At 42.0% G+C, this 21,196-nt stretch overlaps 1 protein-coding gene across 1 annotated transcript in view; it reads right to left on the bottom strand.

The window, feature by feature from the left end:
* The window catches only part of LOC139556900 (caM kinase-like vesicle-associated protein), a 143,309-nt gene that overhangs the window by 51,853 nt on the left and 70,260 nt on the right, over positions 1 to 21,196 (bottom strand). The window contains exon 3 of the mRNA XM_071370996.1: positions 8,122 to 8,228. Within this exon, the coding sequence (XP_071227097.1) occupies positions 8,122 to 8,216 (95 nt within the window). The 5' untranslated portion in view covers positions 8,217 to 8,228. The remainder of the gene's footprint in view (positions 1 to 8,121; positions 8,229 to 21,196) is intronic.

The raw sequence follows: 21,196 nt of genomic DNA, 5'->3' as shown, positions 1-21,196 counted from the left end.
ACTATAAAACATGGTCTACCTCTACTATAAAACATGGTCTACCTCCACTATAAAACATGGTGTACCTCCACTATAAAACATGGTCTACCCCCACTATAAAACATGGTCTATAAAACATGGTCTACCTCCACTATAAAACATGGTCTACCACCACTATAAAACATGGTCTACCTCCACTATAAAACATGGTCTACCACCACTATAAAACATGGTCTACCACCACTATAAAACATGGTCTACCCCCACTATAAAACATGGTCTACCACCACTATAAAACATGGTCTACCTCCACTATAAAACATGGTCTACCACCACTATAAAACATGGTCTACCTCCACTATAAAACATGGTCTACCTCCACTATAAAACATGGTCTACCACACTATAAAACATGGTCTACCTCCACTATAAAACATGGTCTACCCCTACTATAAAACATGGTCTACCACCACTATAAAACATGGTCTACCACCACAATAAAACATGGTCTACCCCCACTATAAAATATGGTCTACCTCCACTATAAAACATGGTCTACCTCCACTATAAAACATGGTCTACCCCCACTATAAAACATGGTCTACCTCCACTATAAAACATGGTCTACCTCCACTATAAAACATGGTCTACCTCCACTATAAAACATGGTCTACCTCCACTATAAAACATGGTCTACCTCCACTATAAAACATGGTCTACCACCACAATAAAACATGGTCTACCCCCACTATAAAACATGGTCTACCTCCACTATAAAACATGGTCTACCACCACTATAAAACATGGTCTATAAAACATGGTCTACCACCACTATAAAACATGGTCTACCTCCACTATAAAACATGGTCTACCCCCACTATAAAACATGGTCTACCTCCACTATAAAACATGGTCTACCTCCACTATAAAACATGGTCTACCCCCACTATAAAACATGGTCTACCTCCACTATAAAACATGGTCTACCCCCACTATAAAACATGGTCTACCTCCACTATAAAACATGGTCTACCTCCACTATAAAACATGGTCTACCTCCACTATAAAACATGGTCTACCTCCACTATAAAACATGGTCTACCTCCACTATAAAACATGGTCTACCACCACAATAAAACATGGTCTACCCCCACTATAAAACATGGTCTACCTCCACTATAAAACATGGTCTACCACCACTATAAAACATGGTCTATAAAACATGGTCTACCACCACTATAAAACATGGTCTACCACCACTATAAAACATAGTCTACCTCCACTATAAAACATGGTCTACCTCCACTATAAAACATGGTCTACCACCACTATAAAACATGGTCTACCACCACTATAAAACATGGTCTACCTCCACTATAAAACATGGTCTACCCCCACTATAAAACATGGTCTACCTCCACTATAAAACATGGTCTACCTCCACTATAAAACATGGTCTACCCCCACTATAAAACATGGTCTACCACCACTATAAAACATGGTCTACCCCCACTTTAAAACATGGTCTACCTCCACTATAAAACATGGTCTACCTCCACTATAAAACATGGTCTACCTCCACTATAAAACATGGTCTACCTCCACTATAAAACATGGTCTACCTCCACTATAAAACATGGTCTACCACCACAATAAAACATGGTCTACCCCCACTATAAAACATGGTCTACCTCCACTATAAAACATGGTCTACCACCACTATAAAACATGGTCTATAAAACATGGTCTACCACCACTATAAAACATGGTCTACCACCACTATAAAACATGGTCTACCTCCACTATAAAACATGGTCTACCACCACTATAAAACATAGTCTACCTCCTCTATAAAACATGGTCTACCTCCACTATAAAACATGGTCTACCACCACTATAAAACATGGTCTACCACCACTATAAAACATGGTCTACCTCCACTATAAAACATGGTCTACCTCTACTATAAAACATGGTCTACCACCACTATAAAACATGGTCTATAAAACATGGTCTACCTCCACTATAAAACATGGTCTACCTCCACTATAAAACATGGTCTACCCCCACTATAAAACATGGTCTACCCCTACTATAAAACATGGTCTACCACCACTATAAAACATGGTCTACCACCACTATAAAACATGTTCTACCTCCACTATAAAACATGGTCTACCACCACTATAAAACATGGTCTACCACCACTATAAAACATGGTCTACCACCACAATAAAACATGGTCTACCTCCACTATAAAATATGGTCTACCACCACTATAAAACATGGTCTACCTCCACTATAAAACATGGTCTACCACCACTATAAAACATGTTCTACCTCTACTATAAAACATGGTCTACCACCACAATAAAACATGGTCTACCTCCACTATAAAACATGGTCTACCACCACTATAAAACATGGTCTACCCCCACTATAAAACATGGTCTACCTCCACTATAAAACATGGTCTACCACCACTATAAAACATGGTCTACCACCACTATAAAACATGGTCTACCTCCACTATAAAACATGGTCTACCACCACTATAAAACATGGTCTACCACCACTAAAAAAATTGATCTACCTCCACTATAAAACATGATCTACTGGTCTACCTCCACTATAAAACATGGTCTACCTCCACTATAAAACATGGTCTACCTCCACTATAAAACATGGTCTACCTCCACTATAAAACATGGTCTACCTCCACTATAAAACATGGTCTACCTCCACTATAAAACATGGTCTACCTCCACTATAAAACATGGTCTACCACCACTATAAAACATGGTCTACCTCCACTATAAAACATGGTCTACCTCTACTATAAAACATGGTCTACCTCCACTATAAAACATGGTCTACCTCCACTATAAAACATGGTCTACCTCCACTATAAAACATGGTCTACCACCACTATAAAACATGGTCTACCACCACTATAAAACATGGTCTACCACCACTATAAAACATGGTCTACCCCCACTATAAAACATGGTCTACCCCCACTATAAAACATGGTCTACCCCCACTATAAAACATGGTCTACCTCCACTATAAAACATGGTCTACCTCCACTATAAAACATGGTCTACCTCTACTATAAAACATGGTCTACCACCACTATAAAACATGGTCTACCTCTACTATAAAACATGGTCTACCACCACTATAAAACATGGTCTACCTCCACTATAAAACATGGTCTACCCCCACTATAAAACATGGTCTATAAAACATGGTCTACCTCCACTATAAAACATGGTCTATAAAACATGGTCTACCTCCACTATAAAACATGGTCTATAAAACATGGTCTACCTCCACTATAAAACATGGTCTACCACACTAAAACATGGTCTACCTCCACTATAAAACATGGTCTATAAAACATGGTCTATAAAACATGGTCTATAAAACATGGTCTATAAAACAGGTAGACCATCATTGGTTAATTTCTCATATTAAAATGGCATAGAAAGAGCAACATACAATAAATACAAATGGATAGCATACGATCATAGACTCAGTAAAGACCACACAAGCCTACAAACACAACAATCACAAGAATGGCTTCAGATCAAAGTCCACGTTAAGACCGAAGGGAGCAAGGGTCTTTAAATTAAAGATCCAGGCAGCCTCTCGTCTTAACAATAAATTATCAAGGTCACCCCCTCTCCTAGGGAGGGTGACATGTTCGATGCCAATATAACGCAGAGATGAAATCGAGTGGCCTGCCTCCAAAAAGTGGGCCGCAACTGGGTAAGTCAAGTTCCTCCCCCTAGGTGCTACGATGCTCTGAGATACGTACTTTTAATTCACGCTTTGTTTTACCCACATAATTTTTACCACAAGGACAAGTTATAAGATAAATAACTGCCTTATGGAGCACGTAATAACACCTTTGATTGGGATCGATTTCCCTGTTTGTGGATGTTTGAAGGATCTGCATTTATAAGTGCCATTGCATTGGGCACAGCCATTACACTTATAATTTCCATCCAGTAGGGGCGCAAATAGACATTGTTCAGGAATATCTTGGGGGGTTAAATCAGAGTGTACCAATTGGTCTCTGAGATTTCTGCCCCGCGAAAATACGACCAAGGGAAGGTCCGAAAACACATTACCGAGACTATCATCGGATTTTAGAATATGCCAATATTTGTGAACGATTCCCTTAATTTGTTCAGAGCGCTTTGAATAGCGGGTAGTTAGTATGCAAGAATGCGTCTTTTTGCGAGACTGCCCTTGAAAAAGGTCATGTCTCGTTTTGTTTTGAATATACTATAATATACCACTATAAAACATTACCTCCACTATAAAACATGGTCTACCTCCACTATAAAACATGGTCTACCTCCACTATAAAACATGGTCTACCTCCACTATAAAACATGGTCTACCTCCACTATAAAACATGATCTACCTCCACTATAAAACTTGGTGTATAAAACATGGTCTACCACCACTATAAAACATGGTCTACCTCCACTATAAAACATGGCCTACCTCCACTATAAAACATGGTCTACCTCCACTATAAAACATGGTCTACCCCACTATAAAACATGGTCTACCTCCACTATAAAACATGGTCTACCACCACTATAAAACATGGTCTACCACCACTATAAAACATGGTCTACCACCACTATAAAACATGTTCTACCTCCACTATAAAACATGGTCTACCTCCACTATAAAACATGGTCTACCTCCACTATAAAACATGGTCTACCTCCACTATAAAACATGGTCTATAAAACATGGTCTACCTCCACTATAAAACATGGTCTACCTCCACTATAAAACATGGTCTACCTCCACTATAAAACATGGTCTACCTCCACTATAAAACATGGTCTACCCCCACTATAAAACATGGTCTACCTCCACTATAAAACATGGTCTACCTCCACTATAAAACATGGTCTACCTCCACTATAAAACATGGTCTACCTCCACTATAAAACATGGTCTACCTCCACTATAAAACATGGTCTACCTCCACTATAAAACATGGTCTACCTCCACTATAAAACATGGTCTACCTCCACTATAAAACATGGTCTACCTCCACTATAAAACACGGTCTATAAAACATGGTCTACCTCCACTATAAAACATGGTCTACCTCCACTATAAAACATGGTCTACCTCCACTATAAAACATGGTCTACCTCCACTATAAAACATGGTCTACCCCCACTATAAAACATGGTCTACCTCCACTATAAAACATGGTCTACCTCCACTATAAAACATGGTCTACCTCCACTATAAAACATGGTCTACCCCCACTATAAAACATGGTCTACCTCCACTATAAAACATGGTCTACCCCCACTATAAAACATGGTCTACCCCCACTATAAAACATGGTCTACCTCCACTATAAAACATGGTCTACCACCACTATAAAACATGGTCTACCTCCACTATAAAACATGGTCTACCACCACTATAAAACATGGTCTACCTCCACTATAAAACATGGTCTACCTCCACTATAAAACATGGTCTACCTCCACTATAAAACATGGTCTACCCCCACTATAAAACATGGTCTACCTCCACTATAAAACATGGTCTACCACCACTATAAAACATGGTCTATAAAACATGGTCTACCTCCACTATAAAACATGGTCTACCCCCACTATAAAACATGGTCTACCACCACTATAAAACATGGTCTACCACCACTATAAAACATGGTCTACCCCTACTATAAAACATGGTCTACCCCTACTATAAAACATGGTCTACCCCCACTATAAAACATGGTCTACCTCCACTATAAAACATGGTCTACCTCTACTATAAAACATGGTCTACCTCCACTATAAAACATGGTCTACCCCCACTATAAAACATGGTCTACCTCTACTATAAAACATGGTCTACCCCCACTATAAAACATGGTCTACCTCCACTATAAAACATGGTCTACCTCCACTATAAAACATGGTCTACCTCCACTATAAAACACGGTCTACCCCCACTATAAAACATGGTCTACCCCCACTATAAAACATGGTCTACCACCACTATAAAACATGGTCTACCACCACTATAAAACATAGTCTACCTCCACTATAAAACATGGTCTACCCCCACTATAAAACATGGTCTACCACCACTATAAAACATGGTCTACCTCCACTATAAAACATGGTCTACCTCCACTATAAAACATGGTCTACCACCACTATAAAACATGGTCTACCTCCACTATAAAACATGGTCTACCTCCACTATAAAACATGGTCTACCTCCACTATAAAACATGGTCTACCTCCACTATAAAACATGGTCTACCTCTACTATAAAACATGGTCTACCCCCACTATAAAACATGGTCTACCTCCACTATAAAACATGGTCTACCTCCACTATAAAACATGGTCTACCACCACTATAAAACATGGTCTACCTCCACTATAAAACATGGTCTACCTCCACTATAAAACATGGTCTACCTCCACTATAAAACATGGTCTACCTCCACTATAAAACATGGTCTACCACCACTATAAAACATGGTCTACCTCCACTATAAAACATGGTCTACCCCCACTATAAAACATGGTCTACCTCTACTATAAAACATGGTCTACCACCACTATAAAACATGGTCTACCTCCACTATAAAACATGGTCTACCACCACTATAAAACATGGTCTACCTCCACTATAAAACATGGTCTACCCCCACTATAAAACATGGTCTACCTCCACTATAAAACATGGTCTACCTCTACTATAAAACATGGTCTACCACCACTATAAAACATGGTCTACCTCCACTATAAAACATGGTCTACCCCCACTATAAAACATGGTCTACCTCTACTATAAAACATGGTCTACCACCACTATAAAACATGGTCTACCTCCACTATAAAACATGGTCTACCTCCACTATAAAACATGGTCTACCTCCACTATAAAACATGGTCTACCTCCACTATAAAACATGGTCTACCCCCACTATAAAACATGATGAGTTAATCTCACTGTATGTTTGTAGCTACAGTATTCATAAATTATTCAAAATTATAGTTTTTACTTTGTGTGTATGAAATAGTTAGTGACACAATATGGGATGTGTGTAGTATGTGTGTGTGTAGTATGTGTGTGTGTAGTATGTGTGTGTGTAGTATGTGTGTGTGTAGTATGTGTGTGTGTAGTATGTGTGTGTGTAGTATGTGTGTGTGTAGTATGTGTGTGTGTAGTATGTGTGTGTGTAGTATGTGTGTGTGTAGTATGTGTGTGTGTAGTATGTGTGTGTGTAGTATGTGTGTGTGTAGTATGTGTGTGTGTAGTATGTGTGTGTGTGTGTGTTATATAAAACATAGCGCTCTACGTCCAGATGGTGGTGTTGCCATATGGTGTGTGTGTTGGTCATAACTCGGTCAGTGCAGGAGGCATCAGATTTTCACAGATTTATTTTAAAGAAGCGGAGCCTGGAGCTGCAGTGCAGAGGAAGAGAGGAGGGGAGCGGAGAGGGGGAGAGCAGGGAAAAGGGAAGAGGAGAGGGGGAGAGCAGGGAGAAGGGAAGAGGAGAGGGGGAGAGCAGGGAGAAGGGAAGAGGAGAGGGGGAGAGCAGGGAGAAGAGAAGAGGGGGAGAGCAGGGAGAAGGGAAGAGAAGAGGGGGAGAGCAGGGAGAAGGGAAGAGGAGAGGGGGAGAGCAGGGAGAAGGGAAGAGGAGAGGGGGAGAGCAGGGAGAAGGGAAGAGGAGAGGGGGAGCGCAGGGAGAAGGGAAGAGGGAAGGGGGAGGAAGGGAGAAGGGAAGAGGAGAGGGGGAGGACGTGGGAAATGGAATTAAATTAAAAACTGTTTTTTTGTCTATGGTCTTTACTGATCACATGAAGGTATAGCAGTCTATGGTCTTTACTGATCATTTGAAGGTATAGCAGTAATGTCCCTGGTCTTTACTGATCACATGAAGGTATAGCAGTAATGTCTATGGTCTTTACTGATCACATGAAGGTATAGCACTCACATCACACCCTGACCAAACAAAACGTAGAAACATACAAAGCAAACTATGGTCAGGGCGTGACAATATGAAGGTATAGCAGTAATGTCTATGGTCTTTAGTGATCATATATAAATGGCACTTACGCTTTAAGGACTTGTCCCATCTCATACTTATCGGTGACATCATAGATGTTGTCTAAGTTCCGCCCATCTCGCAGGGCAAGGCACCCAAATGGCATGGCGGCATCCACCTATCAGAGACAAGATTAACACTCAGTCAATCCATTAACCTATCACAGGGTAGTATTATAGCTTCAATTGAACACATCTACCAATAAGAAACCAGCAATACAGTGTCAATCAACACATCTACCAATAAGAAACCAGCATTACAGCGTCAATCAACACATCTACCAATAAGAAACCAGCATTACAGCATCAATCAACACATCTACCAATAAGAAACCAGCATTACAGCGTCAATCAACACATCTACCAATAAGAAACCAGCATTACAGTGTCAATCAACACATCTACCAATAGGAAACCAGCATTACAGCATCAATCAACACATCTACCAATAGGAAACCAGCATTACAGCATCAATCAACACATCTACCAATAAGAAACCAGCATTACAGCGTCAATCAACACATCTACCAATAAGAAACCAGCATTACAGCATCAATCAACACATCTACCAAAAGGAAACCAGCATTACAGCATCAATCAACACATCTACCAATAAGAAACCAGCATTACAGCATCAATCAACACATCTACCAATAAGAAACCAGCATTACAGCGTCAATCAACACATCTACCAATAGGAAACCAGCATTACAGCATCAATCAACACATCTACCAATAAGAAACCAGCATTACAGCGTCAATCAACACATCTACCAATAAGAAACCAGCAATACAGCATCAATCAACACATCTACCAATAGGAAACCAGCATTACAGCATCAATCAACACATCTACCAATAAGAAACCAGCATTACAGCATCAATCAACACATCTACCAATAGGAAACCAGCATTACAGCATCAATCAACACATCTACCAATAAGAAACCAGCATTACAGCATCAATCAACACATCTACCAATAGGAAACCAGCATTACAGCATCAATCAACACATCTACCAATAGGAAACCAGCATTACAGCATCAATCAACACATCTACCAATAAGAAACCAGCATTACAGCATCAATCAACACATCTACCAAAAGGAAACCAGCATTACAGCATCAATCAACACATCTACCAATAAGAAACCAGCATTACAGCGTCAATCAACACATCTACCAATAAGAAACCAGCATTACAGTGTCAATCAACACATCTACCAATAGGAAACCAGCATTACAGCGTCAATCAACACATCTACCAATAAGAAACCAGCATTACAGCAGCAATCAACACATCTACCAATAGGAAACCAGCATTACAGCGTCAATCAACACATCTACCAATAAGAAACCAGCATTACAGTGTCAATCAACACATCTACCAATAGGAAACCAGCATTACAGCGTCAATTAACACATCTACCAATAAGAAACCAGCATTGCAGCATCAATCAACACATCTACCAATAGGAAACCAGCATTACAGCATCAATCAACACATCTACCAATAAGAAACCAGCATTACAGCATCAATCAACACATCTACCAATAGGAAACCAGCATTACAGTGTCAATCAACACATCTACCAATAAGAAACCAGCATTACAGCGTCAATCAACACATCTACCAATAAGAAACCAGCATTACAGCATCAATCAACACATCTACCAATAGGAAACCAGCAATACAGCATCAATCAACACATCTACCAATAGGAAACCAGCATTACAGTGTCAATCAACACATCTACCAATAAGAAACCAGCATTACAGCGTCAATCAACACATCTACCAATAAGAAACCAGCATTACAGCATCAATCAACACATCTACCAATAGGAAACCAGCATTACAGCATCAATCAACACATCTACCAATAAGAAACCAGCATTACAGCATCAATCAACACATCTACCAATAAGAAACCAGCATTACAGTGTCAATCAACACATCTACCAATAGGAAACCAGCATTACAGCATCAATCAACACATCTACCAATAAGAAACCAGCATTACAGCGTCAATCAACACATCTACCAATAGGAAACCAGCATTACAGTGTCAATCAACACATCTACCAATAGGAAACCAGCATTACAGCATCAATCAACACATCTACCAATAAGAAACCAGCATTACAGCGTCAATCAACACATCTACCAATAGGAAACCAGCATTACAGCGTCAATCAACACATCTACCAATAAGAAACCAGCATTACAGTGTCAATCAACACATCTACCAATAGGAAACCAGCATTACAGTGTCAATCAACACATCTACCAATAAGAAACCAGCATTACAGCATCAATCAACACATCTACCAATAAGAAACCAGCATTACAGCATCAATCAACACATCTACCATTAAGAAACCAGCATTACAGCATCAATCAACACATCTACCAATAGGAAACCAGCATTACAGCGCCAATCAACACATCTACCAATAGAAAACCAACATTACAGCATCAATCAACACATCTACCAATAGGAAACCAGCATTACAGCGTCAATCAACACATCTACCAATAGGAAACCAGCAATACAGCATCAATCAACACATCTATCAATAAGAAACCAGCATTACAGCATCAATCAACACATCTACCAATAGGAAACCAGCATTACAGCATCAATCAACACATCTACCAATAGGAAACCAGCATTACAGCGTCAATCAACACATCTACCAATAGAAAACCAGCATTACAGCATCAATCAACACATCTACCAATAGGAAACCAGCATTACAGCGTCAATCAACACATCTACCAATAGGAAACCAGCAATACAGCGTCAATCAACACATCTACCAATAAGAAACCAGCATTACAGCATCAATCAACACATCTACCAATAGGAAACCAGCATTACAGCATCAATCAACACATCTACCAATAGGAAACCAGCAATACAGCATCAATCAACACATCTACCAATAAGAAACCAGCATTACAGCGTCAATCAACACATCTACCAATAGGAAACCAGCATTACAGCGTCAATCAACTCCTTTAAAACAGACAAGTAAAAGTCAAATGTTCAGACAAAGTTTCTGATAGAAATGCACTTTATATAACTGACACACAGCAAGTGAATAATTTCCTTTCTGTCGTGTTCGTTGTGCACACTATTCATGAGCCAGCGGTAATGAGTGACCCAAACCCCAACCAATCTCTCCATCCGGGAGTTTGAAGTCTTCAGAATGAAAAGGAACCAGCTGTGACATCATCATCCAAATGACTAGACCCACCCATAAAATTATAATTATATTTCTATGGACCCACCATCTTGGGATCCCTTCACTGAGCCCCTGTTCTCATAACTAGAGTTGTAATTCATTCTAATCCTATGGACCCACCATCTTGGGATCCCTTCACTGAGCCCCTGTTCTCATAACTAGAGTTGTAATTCATTCTAATCCTATGGACCCACCATCTTGGGATCCCTTCACTGAGCCCCTGTTCTCATAACTAGAGTTGTAATTCATTCTAATCCTATGGACCCACCATCTTGGGATCCCTTCACTGAGCTCCTGTTCTCATAACTAGAGTTGTAATTCATTCTAATCCTATGGACCCACCATCTTGGGATCCCTTCACTGAGCCCCTGTTCTCATAACTAGAGTTGTAATTCATTCTAATCCTATGGACCCACCATCTTGGGATCCCTTCACTGAGCCCCTGTTCTCATAACTAGAGTTGTAATTCATTCTAATCCTATGGACCCACCATCTTGGGATCCCTTCACTGAGCCCCTGTTCTCATAACTAGAGTTGTAATTCATTCTAATCCTATGGACCCACCATCTTGGGATCCCTTCACTGAGCCCCTGTTCTCATAACTAGAGTTGTAATTCATTCTAATCCTATGGACCCACCATCTTGGGATCCCTTCACTGAGCCCCTGTTCTCATAACTAGAGTTGTAATTCATTCTAATCCTATGGACCCACCATCTTGGGATCCCTTCACTGAGCCCCTGTTCTCATAACTAGAGTTGTAATTCATTCTAATCCTATGGACCCACCATCTTGGGATCCCTTCACTGAGCCCCTGTTCTCATAACTAGAGTTGTAATTCATTCTAATCCTATGGACCCACCATCTTGGGATCCCTTCACTGAGCCCCTGTTCTCATAACTAGAGTTGTAATTCATTCTAATCCTATGGACCCACCATCTTGGGATCCCTTCACTGAGCCCCTGTTCTCATAACTAGAGTTGTAATTCATTCTAATCCTATGGACCCACCATCTTGGGATCCCTTCACTGAGCCCCTGTTCTCATAACTAGAGTTGTAATTCATTCTAATCCTATGGACCCACCATCTTGGGATCCCTTCACTGAGCCCCTGTTCTCATAACTAGAGTTGTAATTCATTCTAATCCTATGGACCCACCATCTTGGGATCCCTTCACTGAGCCCCTGTTCTCATAACTAGAGTTGTAATTCATTCTAATCCTATGGACCCACCATCTTGGGATCCCTTCACTGAGCCCCTGTTCTCATAACTAGAGTTGTAATTCATTCTAATCCTATGGACCCACCATCTTGGGATCCCTTCACTGAGCCCCTGTTCTCATAACTAGAGTTGTAATTCATTCTAATCCTATGGACCCACCATCTTGGGATCCCTTCACTGAGCCCCTGTTCTCATAACTAGAGTTGTAATTCATTCTAATCCTATGGACCCACCATCTTGGGATCCCTTCACTGAGCCCCTTTTCTCATAACTAGAGTTGTAATTCATTCTAATCCTATGGACCCACCATCTTGGGATCCCTTCACTGGTCTCATAACTTTTCTCCCAGTACAGTGACACCCCAGCTAGCACATAACGTTCTGAGAACCATATGTTTCTTAGAGCGTGGTTGTCCTACTGTTATTTTGCATACAACCTTCCCACTACATTCTGGAAAACGGTGCAAGGATACCCAGCTAGCACATAACGTTCTGAGAACCATATGTTTCTTCTGTGGTAGAAAGACACTACACCTGATCGTAATGAGTGCTTGTTTCCTTTAAAACGAGGTATGTTTGAACAGAGTAAAATGAACAGCTTTGGTATGAGTTATAAAAACATGGCACGCTAGCTCCATCCTGGTGGTGCAGTGGACTAATTCCATGGATAGAGAACAGAAGATCGTAGGTTTAAATCTTACTGAAGCTATGCCCCAAAAAAATACAAAATGTTTTTGCATGATTAATGCCTAAGCAGATGAATATCCATCTGTTCTTGGATTTAAAAACAGTTACAGGATCTACAGAAAGTATGTCCACATTCTGTTGTGGGATTAAAATGTATTGAATTGTCATTTTTGGGTCATTGATCTACACAAAATACGGTTAATGTCAAAAGAAAAATTTGAACATAAAAAAACAACTATTTTCGATTATTATTCAACACAGTCAATACATGTTAGAATCACCTTTGGCAGCGATTACAGCTGTGAGTGTTTCTGGGTGAGTCTCTAAGAGTGATTACAGCTGTGAGTCCTTCTGGGTAAGTCTCTAAGAGTGATTACAGCTGTGAGTCCTTCTGGGTGAGTCTCTAAGAGTGATTACAGCTGTGAGTCCTTCTGGGTAAGTCTCTAAGAGCGATTACAGCTGTGAGTGTTTCTGGGTAAGTCTCTAAGAGTGATTACAGCTGTGAGTCCTTCTGGGTGAGTCTCTAAGAGTGATTACAGCTGTGAGTCCTTCTGGGTAAGTCTCTAAGAGTGATTACAGCTGTGAGTCCTTCTGGGTGAGTCTCTAAGAGTGATTACAGCTGTGAGTCCTTCTGGGTAAGTCTCTAAGAGTGATTACAGCTGTGAGTCCTTCTGGGTAAGTCTCTAAGAGTGATTACAGCTGTGAGTCCTTCTGGGTGAGTCTCTAAGAGTGATTACAGCTGTGAGTCCTTCTGGGTAAGTCTCTAAGAGTGATTACAGCTGTGAGTCCTTCTGGGTAAGTCTCTAAGAGTGATTACAGCTGTGAGTCCTTCTGGGTGAGTCTCTAAGAGTGATTACAGCTGTGAGTCCTTCTGGGTAACTCTCTAAGAGTGATTACAGCTGTGAGTCCTTCTGGGTAACTCTCTAAGAGTGATTACAGCTGTGAGTCCTTCTGGGTGAGTCTCTAAGAGTGATTACAGCTGTGAGTCCTTCTGGGTAACTCTCTAAGAGTGATTACAGCTGTGAGTCCTTCTGGGTGAGTCTCTAAGAGTGATTACAGCTGTGAGTCCTTCTGGGTAACTCTCTAAGAGTGATTACAGCTGTGAGTCCTTCTGGGTAACTCTCTAAGAGCGATTACAGCTGTGAGTCCTTCTGGGTGAGTCTCTAAGAGTGATTACAGCTGTGAGTCTTTCTGGGTGAGTCTCTAAGAGTGATTACAGCTGTGAGTCTTTCTGGGTAACTCTCTAAGAGCGATTACAGCTGTGAGTCTTTCTGGGTGAGTCTCTAAGAGCGATTACAGCTGTGAGTGTTTCTGGGTGAGTCTCTAAGAGTGATTACAGCTGTGAGTCTTTCTGGGTGAGTCTCTAAGAGCGATTACAGCTGTGAGTCTTTCTGAGTGAGTCTCTAAGAGCTTTCCACACCTGGATTGTGCAACATTTGCCCATTATTCTTTTCTAAATTCTTCATCCTCTGTCAGATTGGTTGTTGATCATTGCTAGACAACCATTTTCAGGTCTTGCCATAGATTTTCAAGCAGATTTAAGTCTAAACTGTAACTCTGCTATGCGGGAACATTTACTGTCTTCTTGGTAAGCAACTTCAGTGTACTGTGGCAAGAAAAAGCATGTGAACCCTTTGGAATTGCCTGGATTTCTGATTAAATTGGTCATCAAATTTGATCTGATCTTCATCAAGGTCACAACAAAAGACAAACAGTCTGCTTAAACTAATAACACACAAACAACATTTTCATGTCTTTATTGACCACACCGTTGTAAACATTCACAGTGCAGGGTGGGAAAAGTATGTGAACCCTTGTATTTAATAACTGGTTGACCCTCCTTTGGCAGCAATAACCTCAACCAAACGTTTTCTGTAGTTGAGGATCAGACCTGCACAACGGTCAGGAGGAATTTTGGACCATTCCTGTTAACAAGACTGTTTCAGATCAGCAATATTCTTGGGAAGTCTGGTGTGAACTGCTCTCTGGAGGTCATGCCACAGCATCTCAAATCGGGTTGAGGTCAGGACTCTGATTGAGCCACTCCAGAAGACGTATTTTCTTCTGTTGAAGCCATTCTGTTGTTGATTTACTTCTGTGTTTTGGGTCTTAACAAAGAAAAATCCCGCTCCGGCGGGAGAGGAAGAAGGCACCACGGTACCGGCGTCGAGAGAAACAGACAGATAATCCTCGAGAGCCTTACGTTCGGGAGCCGACAGAGAGTATAGTCTACCCCGAGGGGGAGTGGTCCCCGGAAGGAGATCAATACAACAATCATACGACCGGTGAGGAGGAAGGGAGCTGGCTCTGGACCGACTGAAGACCGTGCGCAGATCATGATATTCCTCCGGCACTCCTGTCAAATCACCAGGTTCCTCCTGAGTAGAGGGGACAGAAGACACAGGAGGGATAGCAGACATTAAACACTTCACATGACAAGAAACGTTCCAGGATAGAATAGAATTACTAGACCAATTAATAGAAGGATTATGACAAACTAGCCAGGGATGACCCAAAACAACAGGTGTAAAAGGTGAACGAAAAATCAAAAAGGAAATGGTCTCACTGTGGTTACCAGATACTGTGAGGGTTAAAGGTAGTGTCTCACATCTGATACTGGGGAGAAGACTACCATCTAAGGCGAACATGGGCGTGGGCTTCCCTAACTGTCTGAGAGGAATGTCATGTTTCCGAGCCCATGCTTCGTCCATAAAACAACCCTCAGCCCCTGAGTCTATCAAAGCACTGCAGGAAGCAGCCGAACCGGTCCAGCGTAGATGGACCGACAAGGTAGTACAGGATCTTGATGGAGAGACCTGAGTAGTAGCGCTCACCAGTAGCCCTCCGCTTACTGATGAGCTCTGGCTTTTACTGGACATGACATGACAAAATGTCCAGCAGAACCGCAATAGAGGCAAAGGCGGTTGGTGATTCTCCGTTCCCTCTCCTTAGTCGAGATGCGAATACCTCCCAGCTGCATGGGCTCAGTCTCTGAGCCGGTGGGAGGAGATGGTTGAGATGCGGAGAGGGGAAGCACCGTTAACGCGAGCTCTCTTCCACGAGCTCGATGACGAAGATCTATCCGTCGTTCTATGCGGATGGCGAGTGCAATCAAAGAGTCCACGCTGGAAGGAACCTCCCGGGAGAGAATCTCATCCTTAACCTCAGCGTGAAGTCCCTCCAGAAAACGAGCGAGCAACGCCGGCTCGTTCCAGTCACTGGAGGCAGCAAGAGTGCGAAACTCTATAGAGTAATCCGTTATGGATCGATCACCTTGACATAGGGAAGCCAGGGCCCTGGAAGCCTCCTTCCCAAAAACTGAACGATCAAAAACCCGTATCATCTCCTCTTTAAAGTTCTGATAATCGTTAGAACACTCAGCCCTTGCCTCCCAGATAGCTGTGCCCCACTCCCGAGCCCGACCAGTAAGGAGTGATATGACGTAAGCGATCCGAGCTCTCTCTCTTGAGTACGTGTTGGGCTGGAGAGAGAACACAATATCACACTGGGTGAGAAAGGAGCGACACTCAGTGGGCTGCCCAGAGTAACATGGTGGGTTATTAACCCTAGGTTCCGGAGACTCGGAAGACCAGGAAGTAGCTGGTGGCACGAGACGAAGACTCTGAAACTGTCCAGAGAGATCGGAGACCTGAGCGGCCAGGGTCTCAACGGCATGACGAGCAGCAAACAATTCCTGCTCGTGTCTGCCGAGCATAGCTCCCTGGAACTCGACGGCAGTGTTGAGAGAATCCGTAGTCGCTGGGTCCATTCTTGGTCGGATTCTTCTGTTATGCAGATGAATGAGGACCCAAAAGCGACGTAATAGTAACAGAGTCTTTATTCCAGTATAAAACAAATAATGATACTCCTGGATATAAATCAATGGAAATCCAAAACAGGAAACTGAAATCCTCTCGTCAATAGAGAGGAACGACTGGAGACGCGACCACAGACTGCAGGTCGCTTCAGGAAGGCACAGGCCGTAGCTGACATAGACACCTGCTCACACGCAGCATCTGAAGAAGGCAAAAGAACACGACAGGGCGGAACAAGACACAGGAACTGCAAACATCAAACAAGAATCCGACAAGGACAGGAGCGGAAAACAGAGGGAGAAATAGGTTGTCCTGTTGCGTCACCCAACTTCTGTTGAGCTTCAATTGGCAGACAGCCTTAAATTCTCCTGCAAAATGTCTTGATAAACTTGGGAATTCATTTTTCCGTCGATGATAGCAAGCTGTCCAGGCCCTGAGGCAGAAAAGCAGCCCCAAACCATGACGCTCCCTCCTCTATATTTTACAGTTGGGATGAGGTTTTGATGTTGGTGTGCTGTGCCTTTTTTTCTCCACACATAGTGTTGTGTGTTCCTTCCAAAAAACTAAACTTTAGTTTCATCTGTCCACAGAATATTTTGCCAGTAGCGCTGTGGAACATCCAGATGCTCTTTTGCACGAACTTCAGACTTGCAGCAATGTTTTTTAGGACAGCAGTGGCTTCTTCCGTTGTGTCCTCCCATGAACACCATTCTTGTTTAGTGTTTGACGTATCGTAGACTCGTCAACAGAGATGTTAGCATGTTCCAGAGATTTCTGTAAGTCTTTAGCTGACACTCTAGGATTCTTCTTAACCTCATTGAGCATTCGGCGCTGTGCTCTTGCAGTCATCTTTGCAGGACGGCCACTCCTAGGGAGAGTAGCAACAGTGATGAACTTTATCCATTTATAGACAATTTGTATTACCGTGGACTGATGAACATCAAGGCTTTTAGAGATAATTTTTTAACCCTTCCCAGCTTTATGCAAGTCAACAATTCTTAATCTTATGTCTTCTGAAATCTCTTTGTTTGAGGCATGGTTCACATCAGGCAATGATTCTTGTGAATAGCAAACTCAAATGTTGTGATTGTTTTTTATAGGGCAGGGCAGCTCTAACCAACATCTCCAATCTCTTCTCATTGATTGGACTCCAGGTTAGCTGACTCCTGTCTCCAATAAGCTTTTTGGAGAAGTCATTAGCCTAGGGGTTCACATACTTTTCCCAACCTACACTGTGAATTTTTAAATTATGTATTCAATATAGACAAGAAAAATACAACAGTGTGTGTGTTATTAGTTTAAGCAGACTGTGTGTGTCTATTGTTGTGACTTAGAAGATCAGATCAAATTTTATGACCAATTTATGCAGAAATCCAGGTAACTCCAAGGGTTCAGATACTTTTTCTTGCCGCTGTAGATTTGTGTTTTAGGTCATTGTCCTGCTGAAAGGTGAATTAAGCTCCTAGTGTCTGGTGGAAAGCAGACTGAACCAGGTTTCCTTTAGGATTTTGCCTGTGCTTAGCTCCATTCTGTTTATGTTTTATCGTGAAAAACTCACTCACAATGCTATTTCTGACTTCTGTTGACTCCACAACATGGCGGGTACCTGTATGGGTTGTTTTTGTGTCTGAGCGCCGTACTCAGATTATTGCATGGTATGCTTTTTCCGTAAAGTTTTTTTAAAAATCTGACACAGCGGTTGCATTAAGGAGAAGTTTATCTAAAGTTCCATGCATAACACTTGTATTTTCATCAACATTTATGATGAGTATTTCTGTAAATTGATGTGGCTCTCTGCAAAATCACCGGATGTTTTGGAGGCAAAACATTACTGAACATAACGCGCCAATGTAAACTAAGATTTTTGGATATAAATATGAACTTTATCGAACAAAACACACAGTGGGGAGAACAAGTATTTGATACACTGCCGATTTTGCCGTTTTCCTACTTACAAAGCATGTAGAGGTCTGTAATTTTTATCATAGGTACACTTCAACTGTGAGAGACGGAATCTAAAACAAAAATCCAGAAAATCACATTGTATGATTTTTAAGTAATTAACTTGCATTTTATTGCATGACATAAGAAACTGACCGTTTCCCTGGGGGTGGTAGGGGCTAGTGCAACTTTTACCGATACCATAGCGATTGCATAGTTCCATGAAAACTCCTCCCTTGGTCAGAATGTAATCTTGCTGGACAATCATAATATTTGATCTGATACTGCAACACGGTGTGAGCTGTCTGGTTCTTCATCGACACCGCTATGGTGAACCTGATCAACATGTCTGTTAAGACCAAGACATTCTCAAATCCATCTGCTGTCCTCTCCAACAGCGTGAAGTACAAGGCCACAACCTCTTGGTGCCGTCACATTGCTGCAAGTCATGGGTTCCCTTTCCATAGGGAACATGTCTCTAGCCAAGGCACATCGTTTACATTGTTTCACCCAGTTCTGGACATTCTTCAGCATACCAGGCCAGTAGTAACTCTGACGCATCGCCAAAATGGTGTTCCTTTCTCCAAATTGACCTCCATGGTCGTGCTTTGCTTCATACGCCTGGAACTGCAGTGATTCTGGAACTACCAACTGCCACATTCCCTCTTCATCTCTAGGATCTAGGAGCCTTCTAAAGAGAAACCCTTGGTGCAAACACAGCCTTTCCCATTCGCCTCGAAGTTTCCTGTCAGGAGCTTCCACGATCCTAAGCTGGTCTCTCGCTGGTCTCACTTCATTCTTGACTGCTGTTTAGACCGGACTGTTTCCTGTACTGAGAATCACCTTGTTGCATTTTCCTGGATTTCCTCCCAATCTTCCCCTTATGGCTGACTGAGTCCCTGGTGTCTGGGGACTGTCTTCCTGTTTGGTTTCCGGATGTAGCCAGAGGCATGCTCGTACTTCCCCTTCGTTTATCAGCAGGAAGTTTGAGTTGGTGTCTGCTTGTTCTGGTTTTGTGTTCTCCGGAATCCTAGACAACACATCGGTGTCGGTGTTTTGCTTGCCAGGCATATACAGTACTTAACGAACCGATACTCTGCCAACTGGGCAACCCATCTCCGTTCCACTGGACCAAGATTTGCAGAGTCCAAGTATCTCAGCAAATTCTGGTCTGTAAGGTCAGTGAACTTGCTGTGAAACAAATCAACCTCGGACTGTGACATTTAAGGGAAAGCAGCTTGATCTTAAAAGCACTCTAATTGTGATCGTTCCTTTCAGACTTCCTCGGTCCCCGCCTTGTGCAGGTGATCCCGCGTTCAACACCACTAAGTAACACCCCCAGACCTCGGAAACTACATTGAACCATGACTACATGGAATTCTATTCCACATCAAGTAACTGATCCAAGCAGTAGATTTAGATTTTTTTTAAATAGATAAAATACACTTTATGGAACAGTGGACGCGTGCGCGCGCACTATACACACATGTACACATGGATTTGTTAATTGTAGATATGTGGTAATGGTGGATTAGGGGCCTGAGTGCACACAGTGTGATGTGAAATCTGTGAATGTATTGTAATTTAAAAAAAATAGGGGCTAGTTTTTGCTGGACCCCAGGAAGAGTAACTGCTGCCTTGAAATGAACTAATGGGGATCCATAATAAACCCCAGGAAGAGTAGCTGCTGCCTTGGCAGGAACTAATGGGGATCCATAATAAACCCCAGGAAGAGTAGCTACTGCCTTGACATGAACTAATGGGGATCCATAATAAACCCCAGGAAGAGTAGCTGCTGCCTTGGCAGGAACTAATGGGGATCCATAATAAACCCCAGGAAGAGTAGCTGCTGCCTTAGCAGGAACTAATGGGGATCCATAATAAACCCCAGGAAGAGTAGCTGCTGCCTTGGCAGGAACTAATGGGGATCCATAACAACCCTAAGGAAGAGTAGCTGCCTTGGCAGGAACTAATGGGGATCCATAATAAACCCCAGGAAGAGTAGCTGCTGCCTTGGCAGGAACTAACGGGGATACATAATAAACCCCAGGAAGAGTAGCTGCTGCCTTGGCAGGAACTAATGGGGATACATAATAAACCCCAGGAAGAGTAGCTGCCATGGCAGGAACTAACGGGGATCCATAATAAACCCCAGGAAGAGTAGCTGCTGCCTT

Source organism: Salvelinus alpinus, chromosome 28 (assembly GCF_045679555.1).
Source record: "Salvelinus alpinus chromosome 28, SLU_Salpinus.1, whole genome shotgun sequence".
NCBI lineage: Eukaryota > Metazoa > Chordata > Actinopteri > Salmoniformes > Salmonidae > Salvelinus > Salvelinus alpinus.
This window is presented reverse-complemented; position numbering and strand designations above follow the sequence as displayed.